This window comes from Fundulus heteroclitus, chromosome 22 (assembly GCF_011125445.2).
Source record: "Fundulus heteroclitus isolate FHET01 chromosome 22, MU-UCD_Fhet_4.1, whole genome shotgun sequence".
NCBI lineage: Eukaryota > Metazoa > Chordata > Actinopteri > Cyprinodontiformes > Fundulidae > Fundulus > Fundulus heteroclitus.
The window spans coordinates 22190194-22201379 of NC_046382.1; the positions used below are offsets into that span (position 1 = coordinate 22190194).

General features: G+C 42.7%; 1 protein-coding gene across 1 annotated transcript; it reads right to left on the reverse strand.

Annotated features, from left to right (window-relative positions):
* Positions 1-3318: 3318 nt before the first annotated feature.
* slc25a28 (solute carrier family 25 member 28) lies at positions 3319-10799 on the reverse strand. Its single transcript, XM_012880591.3, has 4 exons — positions 10290-10799; positions 6934-7162; positions 5445-5501; positions 3319-4138 (listed from the first exon to the last, which is right to left on the reverse strand). The coding sequence occupies exons 1-4, from the start codon at positions 10632-10634 to the stop codon at positions 3588-3590; spliced, it is 1182 nt and encodes a 393-aa protein (XP_012736045.1). The 5' UTR covers positions 10635-10799; the 3' UTR covers positions 3319-3587.
* Positions 10800-11186: the final 387 nt, after the last annotated feature.

The window sequence follows — 11186 nt, forward strand, 5'->3', positions numbered from 1 at the left end:
ACTGAGGTGTGCTTTTATATTCAGATGCCCTGAGCTCAAGCTCAGCCAGACTGGATGGAGACAGCATCTGTCTACATCAATTTAAAAGGTTTGTCTCAAGCGGATTTAGGTCTGGACTTTGGCTGAACCAGTTCCACGCATGGATATGCTCTGATCTAAGCCATTCTTCCGTAGCCCTGGCGCTAGGTTTGGGGTTGTTGTCCTCCTGGATGGTGTATCTCCATCCCAGACTGAAGCTTTTCACCACTTCTGGTTTCATTCCAGGATTCATCCATGTACACATCAACGCTTACCCATTTAACTGAACAACATCCCCACAGCCTGATGCTGTTGCCATCATTTAATCACAAACATTTGGAAAAAAAGGCATGCAGAATTTAAGATTTTTTTTCATTCAGTTTTCCTTCCTCTTTACTCCTGTGGTACGTTATGTTGGTCTATTGCATAAAGACCTACTGTAATAAATATACATTAAAGCTTGGGGCAGAAACCTGGCAAAATGAGTTATGGGGTATAAAGATAATTTCTGCATTTCTGTATGAGTGCTTAGTTCATATAACTTAATGAGTCCTTAGAATATTATGGCACAAATTTGTAATTGCATTTTGAAAAGATACTTCTAATTAGAAATTAGATACTAATTTAAACTAATGCAAGGTTTTTCTTTACTAGCACTCAATGCAGAGCTAAAGACATCTCATAAAGTCCTCTTGCCACTCAAAATCAAGGAAACAAATGACAAGCTTGTGCGTTTGTTTTGACTGCAAGCCATGTCATCTTTTCAAAAATAAATATGACTCTTGAATGCACCTTCCAGTTCATTACCATCTCCAAGTATTTGGATCAAAATTTACTTTGTCAAGCACCATTTGCTGAATGCCAAAGCTTCACTCTTGCAGTGGTTTGGATGCAGGCTGTGCACCCCACAGGTTCAAGAGCCTTTCATTAAGTCTAGAGGGTCAAAGTTGAAATTTGCACCTGTGCTAAAGACTAAACAACTGTACCTAGCTCAAAATGGATAATAAATAGCTGCAAACTCACTATGACACGCTGGCACAGCTAAAGAGGCTTTGAGAGGACTGGAACTGCCAGATTCTGCAATTTTTAAACGCATACTTTTAGGAGCTGAATATATAAAAATATTTACCTTAGGAGTTTTAACAAAGCAATCTCTGTTACTGGTACCATTTTTATGTGGTAACATTTCAGGCACTTAAGGAGCACCATAGCACTTTATCTACTTTTATTAAAAGCACTTTTTCTGTTTGTTTTGTTGTTCTCTCTTTCTGCAGGAGTAGAAGCAGACTCCAAGCATGTCATCTGGTATTCTCTTTTTTCCTCTGCTCTATTTTTGTCACCTCTCCCATTTAAGGTTTTGCCTCATTTATCTCTCTTCCTTTCTTTCTCTTGTACCATTCCATTTCTGTCACCTTTGAATTTGAAATAATCCCAAACTAATATCCAATAAAGTTTTTTGCACGAACATCAAGCGGAGTACTATAGCGAAAGCAGTAACGTTCCACTTGTGAAGGTAAGTCTGTCGGGCTCTTTTTGCCATGAAGAAAGCAATTCTTAGAACTACATTGCCACTCTCTCCCTCTAAAAATCACTTTAACAAACACTTTATTCGACACTGCACTTCAAATACACATTTGTACGTCAATAGCAGTTTACGCACAAGAAGTTTTAATTATTTATTGCATACTTCTGAGTATTTTAATAGTGTTTTGTTGCACGCCCTGCAGTGCTGCTCCTCATTGAGAAGTTTAGTAGAAGCAAGTGATAAGAAAAAAAAGTTACCTGGAGGAAAATAAGCTGCTGGTTCTGGTCCACTGGGTTTTCTGAAATCCACAGTCAGCGCAGTCATCTGCTAGGAAGTTCTAGAGCACTTCAAGCTTCCCTTGCTGACAAGTTGTATGGAGATGATGAATTTATTCTCCAGCAGGACTTGTCACCTGCCCACACTGCCAAAGGTACCAAAAGCTGGTTGAGTGAAGCCTGGTTTTCCTGTTCTTGATTGACCAGCAGGATCCCCTGACCTGAACCATATAGAAAATCTCTGGGCTTTTGTCAAGAGGAAGATGAGAGACACCAAAGCCAACAAGGCAGATGACCTAAAGGCCGCTACCAAAGCAATCTGGGCTTCCATTACATCAGAGCAGCGCCACAGGGTGATGGCCTCTATGCCACGGTGCATTGATGCAGTAATTCATGCTAAAGGAGACCCAACCAAGGATTGAGTGCATAGAAATGGACTTACTGTTCAGAAGTCTAACATTGGTGCTCAAAACATCCTTTTTTGATTGGTTTGATGTGATATTCTAATTTTCTGACAGAGAATTCTGGTCTGTCTTTACCTGTTAGCCATAATCATCAAAAGTATAAGAAATACTTGTTTATTTTATAGTGATTAGTGACAGTAAAATATTTCATTTCACTTTATAATATGACTGGCTAGAAATATTGTATTTTTACACAATATGCACATTTTCTGAGATGTACCTGTACACACTTGTTCCTTCCAGAGTATCCTGCGTCCTGCAGATCTACAGGAGTGTAGACGTCTCATATGTAAACACATAAAAGGAGAACGTTTCTCTTTTATGAACAGCGAGCAGAGCCCGACTGCTGAAGTTTTATTCAGCGAGTGCAAATCAGTGTCATAGACAGACATTAGCCAGTAAGAATGACAGCTTCAGGTAACGTGTGTGAAATGTTAGGAGTTCAGTTCCTCGTTTGGTCGCAGTAAAAACACAACTGTTGCTGCTGAGCACCAACACTAAGCCTCAGTAGTTCACAAGCTGAAAACAGACCGATCATTACATATTGCAGCAGTAGGGACAAACAAAAATATGTCTAATTAAAAAAAATTATCAAATAATTATCATAAATAAACACATACAATTAGGGGATTTCTTAGCCAAGTTGTACACTGGGTCATAGTTTTCGACTTTGACATAAGAATTAACAGAACAAATAAATAAGGATTTATTTGAAGCTCAAAAAGTCAAATTGGAGCTTGGAGAATTATTAAATTATTATTAAATATTGATATTCTTTATATAATCAACAAAGACTGGGCTGAAAAGGCTTCCTAAAAAGCATCTGAGTACAGTTAAATGACTGATAACCGATGTATGATCGAGTAGTATAACAATTTTAAATGTGTTTAGTTGGGGATGCAGCATTTTATATAATGTTCAAAGTGTTTTTTTTTTTTTGCAAAGCTTGATCTAGTTATAATAAAACTGATGGAAAAAAAAAAACAAAGTTCATAAAGCAAAGAAATGACAGATTGACTAGACTGCCCCCTGCTGGCTGCCTGTCCACTTCTCGGTGAGTCTTCTGCTTGAACACAGATTATGTAAATATAAAGAAGCTTTATAATACTGCGAAAATATCGTCTCCTACGACTGAAATGATTAGCAGATCCAAAACTACTAAAAACGGCTATGAAGGTGTCTTTCTTATCTGCCCTGTCTGCGAAGGTTGGGACAACTGAGGCGTATTTAGTCTGGTTCTATGTGCGCATGTGGCCACAGCGAGGGCCAGGATCTATACGAGAGGCGATCAAACCCAGGAGGAATCTACACCTCGGCCTTGATATGTTGGATTCTCATATTCTCGTGCTGGTGCTTGGTAAGTCCGTATTTGAAGAACTCGTACACCGACCAGCTGATGGCCGTGGAGGGCATCTGGTAGATGACCCTCGCTTGGACTCCCTTGAAGAAGCCCTGCAGGCCGCCCAGCCTGTAAACCGTCCTGAAGGCGTGGACCAGGCCTGAGATGCGTCTGTGGGCTCCTTGGCTCTGGCCGGAGGAGCTGAGGGCTTGCGACTCCTGGGTGTTGAGCAGGGTCTTGCAGACGTCCAGGGGCGTGGTGGTCGCCGCTGCGATGGCCCCGGCCAGGCCCCCGGACAGCATGTGGGAGGAGGGGTTGTACTGTCTGTGGGGGTTGAGCAGCTCCTGCAGGTACTCGTAGGTCATGAAGTGGAGCACCTGGAAGGGCACGTTCATGGTGAGCTGGGTGGGGTAGCTGCGGTAAAAGGCACCGGGACCCTCTCTTTGCCACACGGCGCGAACACAGTCCAGCACGCCCCGGTAGGGCGACTTGTACATCTGCATGCGCTGCTTCACAACTGGGAGCACGAGGGCAGGTGAGGTGATGGACGAGAAGGCCGAGGGGGTCCGAGCGATGACGGCACCAAGAGGAAACGGATAAGAAACAAAGCCAGTCAGATGTGAAGGCAAGCGCTATTCCAATAACAATATGGGTAACACAGAAGCATCAAGTTCAACATCTTCTTACCGTCATAATGTCAACAACAAAAAAAATACTGTGAATGCGTTTTGTTGGGATTTCATGTGACATACTGATACAAAGTACCACAACTAACATAAACAGCATGAGTAGCATAATAGTAGCATCAGGTAAATAGACAAGTGGAAGGAATTTGATTTGTAGTGTTTAAAATATTTTAGAAAAAAAATCAAAAACAAATAGCATGCATGTATCCAGCCCCTCTTTACTGTGATGCGTCTAAATAAAATCTAGTGCAAGCATCTGCTAGCAGGACATTCAAGACTGACTAACCGCGGACAAAGTCAGGTCTAATGCCGCAGCAAGACTGAGGGAGACGAGACCAAACATGAATTAATCAGAGAAGGTCCAAGGCAACTCTGGATGAGCTCCAGAGACCAACACCTCAGGTGGGAACATCTGTCCAAAGGACAACTATTAGTCCTTTGTATTCCCATCTTACTGGAGTCCATGGGAAACTGGATGGAGCAAAATAAAGCGTAGCCCTTATGCAAAACCTTTACAGGAGCGGAGTGGCACCTTCCAGCAGGATGACAACATACAGCCGGAACTAGAATGTAATTATTTAGATCAAACCATATCCACGAGCATGAGGTAGAATGGCCTAGTCAAAGTCCAGACTAAGCCTGAGCAGCTGTGACTGCAGAACAATGTGGTTCTATCCAGTGCCGACTCAGGCAGACTGAAGACGCACACAAGACCAATCCACATTACAATCAAGCTACTTTATGTTGGTCTAACACATCCAATCTTAATAAAAAAAAAAAAAACACTGGTTTGCACTTTGAAAATGACAAAACAGGAAAACGTTCAAGCTTCTCTCGATAATTCTGCAAAGAACTGCCTCCTATTCTAGCTTAGTTCGCTCGGACAGCTGCAGCCCACTGAACAGCTGCACAGGGGACCCAAACCAGCGTCCTTCCTATGACATGTTTGGGCAGGTGGGTCAGAGACAGCTGTGAAAGGAGGCGGGCGAGTCTGTCTCTTTGAGGCCGATGCAGAGGACAATTCACCGAGGCCTCGGCACCTGCGAGATTCTTCTGAAACTCAAAACTGCCGTTTTAAGAGAGAGGCCTGAAAAAAAAAAAACTGGAGACGACGTGCTAGAGAGACTTCGCCCTTACCTTCAGCCGGGTTCATGGCTGCATCGTGAAGCAATGTGGCAACGCATCCTGCTGCTCCTGGAACACACACACACGGACACACTTCTGCAGTTACCACACGTGGAAATGAGAGAGACACAGCCACGAGGAGATTTTTTTCCTCGTGCAGCAGAGCATGTCCGATCACGTCGCAGCATCTACGCCTAACCTTTGGCTATCTACGCTACGCTCCAGACATCATGTTACCCAAGCAGAATCAACGCACACAACTACAAACACTGGGAGCCCTGCTGTGGTAGAGGCAAACCTGAGCAGAGAGAGACCCCTGGTGGACAGCGCTCCTTTGCCCTCTCTAAAAGTCAAGCGTTTGAGAAAGCGAGGGAAGGGGGCGCAGAAGATGAGAGCGAGCTGGTGCGCCCAGCAGCCACCCACTGGACTAGACAGTGAAGGAAGCAAAAAGAGCAGGAAAGGCAGGGAATAACAGCAGCTGTCACACACGAATCTTTGGAATCTCTTTCAGATTTGCAACCTAGCTCAACCACAACACGTGAAAGTTAGAGGAAAGTCGGAAAGAGCCGACATCTCTACAGAGCGAGCACCTCTATGAAAAAAGGTTTTCCCCGTGCAAGCTTTTTATTAGCTCAAAGGACTCTAAAGACACCCTGTCTACTTTTAAGACTAATCTTAAAACTTTCCTTTTTGACAAAGCTTATAGTTAGAGTGGCTCATGTTACCCTGAGCTACCTCTGTAGTTATGCTGCTATAGGCTTAGGCTACTGGAGGACATCATGGCCAATTTTTCTCACTCTGCTGAGTTCTACTGTTCTCCAGTTTTGCATTGCTTGTTGTTATTTCAGCTTTTAACTTTTTGCTCTCTCTCTTTTATCTTCATAGTAGGTACACCTGGTCTGACGTTCTGTTAGCTGTGACATCATCCAGGGAAGACACATCACCCGCTACTACCATCTAATGTAGAACAGATTACTGGATCAATGTGTGCTTCTGTGCTTGTTTGTCTCTCTTGTTGTGTCTCTGCTCTGTCTTCTCTAACTCCCAGTCGGTCGAGGTAGATGACCGTTCATACTGAGCCCGGTTCTGCTGGAGGTTTTCCTTCCCACTGTCGCTTCATGCTTGCTCAGTATGAGGGATTGCTGCAAAGCCATGGACAATGCAGACGACTCCCTGTAGCTCTACGCTTCTCCAGGAGTGAATGCTGCTTGTCGGGACTTTGATGCAATCAACTGGTTCCCTTATATAAGAAATTTTTTGACCAATCTGTATAATATGATTGAATTTGACTTTGGAAGGTGCCTTGAGATGACGTTTCATGAATTGGCGCTATATAAATAACATTGAATTGGAACTACTCTGAGCTAAAATAGAGCATGGTTAGCACCAGGATTAGAGTTGGAACATCTTGCTGGAGTCTCAAACTCAAGACTAAAACTGAACATATGTGCACATTCTGACCATTTATACTTCATATACAAATAAGCATGTTTTATGGTACCATTAGCCAAATGACTGTTAGCGCCTGGATGAATGGTATCGCTTAGAGTCTTTTTCAGTTTCTCATAGCTGGCAAAATACAGAGCGTGAGCGGGCCCGGCGCCGATGGCCGTCGCATTCAGGCCCCTCAGCGGTCGCCAGACTCCCTCGGCGGCTACGATCCGGCGAAGAGCGTCTATCACATTCTTGTAGCGGGCCGCGGGGTCAGGCTGAAGACTCTGCATTCTCGTCTGTAAGAGAAAGAATGTTGTGATGTAAGTCATCCATCTAGCGGGGACGGTATTTAGAACTGGGCTCCACGCGTTTGACCTCCACGCAACATTAAAATGGAAAGAAATGAACGCGGGCCAGCTCCGTGCTGTTCGACACGAGACAAAGAAAAAGCAACGGCGACGCAAGTGCTTGATTAATGGGCTACGGTGTGATTGAGAGGACAAATGTGGGAAATGAGGTTTGTGACACTGGGTGGGGTTCATGTTTGTGTACATAAATGTCTGAATAGGAGGAAGTGTGCTGTTACAAGCCCTGGGGTCACGAGGGGACATGAGCTTACTTCCTTGAACCTGAACCCTTTTTTTTTTTTTTTTTTTTTTCGGCCTTCTTGCAGCCTAGCAACCTGGGCCTCGCATCTCTACGAGCAAAACCAAAGACTTCACTTCGGGTCAGCTGAGCCAAACTCTTAACGAGCATATAAATCAGTCTGCAGTGCTTTAACCCTTGCAAGTATTTGAAGCATGTAGAAAACTGAGCCATAAAGAAGGTTTTTTTCCCCCCTGTTTGTTTTATCTGATGTGCTTTTGCGCTGCTCCTGCACACAGCTCATGCATGTGTAGCCTGGAAACAAAAACAGCCCCAGGCGGGACTGAGGGCATCCTTTCAGAATGCTGCACATGATCGAGGAGTAACTACGAGTTCCCTTTAAACAAACAGTTTCAATCATCTGTGGTTTAGAGGCTGGAGTGGGACGGACTGGGTCGGTAAACCAGCAGCGATACTAGCTTAACTTTCTGCTGAACGGACACACAGGCGTGCGCCGCACCGTTTACGCATACGACCCACTGATAAGGGACCAACGTGAAATCACACAGCAGCCGCAGTCACCGTGTGTCATCTGCTACCCCTAAGTCGTGGTTTATCTGAAACTCACGTCACCTTTATGTTTTTTATTCAGTGTAAACACCTAAGCATTGGCTAGTATGAGATTTACACCGTGTGACTAAGTAAAGACGCTAAAGATAGAGCTATACTATCAATACACAGCGACCGGTGGCCAATCAGTGTCTAGTAAATATTTCTAAACAGTCAAATGCTGTTGAACTATGCAGCAACGGGTGGGGGAGGGGGGGGTCAGCAAAAATGTCTGATCATATAAACTCTAAAACAAATAATAAAACTAGATTATCTCACTGCTGCAACTCTCTTCCCTTCCATGGGGAGGAAAACCCACTTTAAATATATTACCAATACCCAAAGGACGTGTTTTATCCATTAATTGTTACAACAGCAAATATTGCAGACCTCTGCAATTTGGAAATTGCGTTTTTTTAAATTGTGATTATATTGCAAATGCGATTAAAGCATTTTTCGGACTATATGTCGCTCTGGAATAGAGTTCAGTCAAAAAATGCATCATAAAGAGGAAAAAAAATATTTACCCAGAATTTACTTTTTTCAAATTATTCGTATTAGCAACACATCAGGAGCTAAAATATTAACGTTCTGACAAAACAATGTTTGTATCTGATAATCTGTGGCAAAAAGTACCAACTGACCAAAACAACTGATTGTATTTCTCTCCACATACTAGCCTGATTAAAGCCCAGCTTCCATAAAAAAAGAAAAACGAGATAGTTTCTATCTTATTGTCAGTATTTAAAAATACCACTTACGATGGGGAAAAAAAAAAAAAAAAAAAAAAAGCATACGAGCTGAATATCTGTGTTTTAAAGGCTGATGCTGTTCTTATTGGTGAAAATATATTACACAGTAGCACATTTCAGTGCTGGACGTCTCATTTTGATTCAATTAACTGTAATTCATTCAACAACTGAAAAGGAACAGCATTCTTTTAAGTTCTGCTGCTGAAAGAATAATGGCAAAAATCAAATATGATTCTGAAACTACGCCTTTTTTATGGTTACGAATCACACATTTATACATGTTTTACTGTGACATAAGTTATCACATAAAAAGGCATAGGGCAGTGTAAAATGTTCACTGTTTGGCAATCTTGAGTAAAACACCAGGGTTTTACAGTAACTTATTTACATTTACACAAATATTTTGAATAAAAATGTATAACAATATATTTACATCTATTTTAAAACTGAAAAGCTAGAACTATGATAGAACAATATTTGTTATTGAAATGTATTATTAATGCCAGCAATAAAATATATGATTAACACCAGCTATGTAGAGAGGAAGTTTTCAAGTAAGCTTGATAGTTGCTCAGACCGTTAATATTCTATAGTTTTAAAACAATGTCAGACTGGCGTGTGGTGCTTGTTTACTGTCTTTGTTGTTTATTGTAAGATGAGGACAAATGTGTATTTCCTGTTAGTGAGGGAAAAGTGTAAGAACCTTTCTTTGGCTTGCTGACCAGCAGTGTGCAGCTAAAGTTCAGGGTGGGGCAGAGCTGCATTGTATACACCATGAGATTATCATGCATAATATCGGTAACTTTTTTAATATGCTCTTGAATTGATTGCTTTGTCATTTAAGATCTATTATATGGACAAACAATTAAAAAAAATGCCAACACAACTAAAAACTACTAGGTTGTATAAAAAGAAAAAAAGAAAGAAAGGCGGCGTTTGGTAGCAGTTCCTGTTTTGTTGAACGCTATCTGGCTGCGGTTTGATAAACTTTTGCTTAATTTGATATGCTTTGTCCTTTGTACTACACGTGACTTCTTCGTCAAGATGTTTTGGTTAGTGTTGCGTTTGGGCCGACCGGGTTGCCGTAGCTTGCTTGCTTGCTTACTCCGCGCATAAGCAGTTGCATAAACGCCTTCCGCTAAAGTTTTGACAGCACAAGAGACTAAAGTTAAGAGTTTAAACATAAAAACACACATGCAACTCTCCTTATTTACTGCATTTAATGCGAGGCAGTCCCGGGTCGAAAACATTGAATGCATGCTGTTGGTTTTTTTTATGCGATGCTAACAAGTTAGCCGATGATGTAAAATGTAAGCGAGCCAGCTGACCTTCGTCACAGCTCTGCGGTGTGTTAGCCTGAGAGCTAATGGGCTATGCTAACAAACATGGTGGCTGCGCCGACGACCCAGACAACAACAGAAACCACACTGTGAGAACATTCAACGTGCATAAAAAGTTGTGGCTCAGTGAAGGCTACCTTCACGCAGTCGATGGGGAACATGAGGCAGTGCTCCATGATCCCGGCCACGGCTCCAGCCAACATGTGGGTGCTAGTAGACGCTCCCTGTGGCAGACTTTCATAGTCAGGTTCTGAGTCCTCCGCTTGCGCGTCTGGAGCCGCGCAGACTACGTCCACGCTTTGCAGCTGCGGTTCCCCTCCGATGCGCGGCGTCAGGCTGCTCACGATACTTTCCGAAACTCCCCAGAATCTGCCCCCCAGCCATCGTACTTCTGCCCCAGCGGAGGCTCCTGCAACCCCGGCGTCATTGCCTGCAGACTCCGCTGTCATCCGACGCTTCCTCACAAATCCATCCGCTTCCATGAGAAACGCGGCAGTATGTAAAGTCTTTATCGTGGGGGGGGTTTCGGGCCTTGACTTTCACATTCCCTTGGGGTTCCTTCGCAGCTTCTTCCCTGCTGCCTGCAACTCTCCGTCCCCGCCTCTGCTGCTATCCCCAAACAGAGCGCAAAAAGGGAGGGGGCCCGTAAGCAACGCGTAGCCGCCACGCGAGTGCTGTTGTAAACAACTACATCAGTATTTCATGTTGCTATTTTGACATATTATACCTCATTTTCTGAAAATATATAAATAAAGATTTTTTTTTCATGAACATACGTTATTTTTATTTCGAACCTTTTAAATAAATTTAAAAATGTTACTTAATACAGATGATTCAACTTTTTTTTTTCTAAATTTCACCTAAACATTCCAGGTTTCCCAAATATACTATAGTCTATTTCACAATATATTGGGGATAAAATGGCTTGTTCTTTAGATATTTCCACACTTTCAAAAATGGATCATTTGAACGGCTCTTAAGAGCTGAAGAGAACGAATTGTGAAGATTCAGTTTCCTTCAGAGAGCCAAAAGTC

Coding starts and splice junctions, on each gene's coding strand:
- slc25a28 (XM_012880591.3), bottom strand. CDS start 10,634: ATGGAAGCGGATGGATTTGTGAGGAAGCGTCGGATGACAGCGGAGTCT. Junction 5,502..6,933: donor TAACAGTCATTTGGCTAATG/GTACCATAAAAC, acceptor TGTGTGTTCCAG/GAGCAGCAGGATGCGTTGCC. Junction 4,139..5,444: donor AGCCATGAACCCGGCTGAAG/GTAAGGGCGAAG, acceptor TCGTGCTCCCAG/TTGTGAAGCAGCGCATGCAG.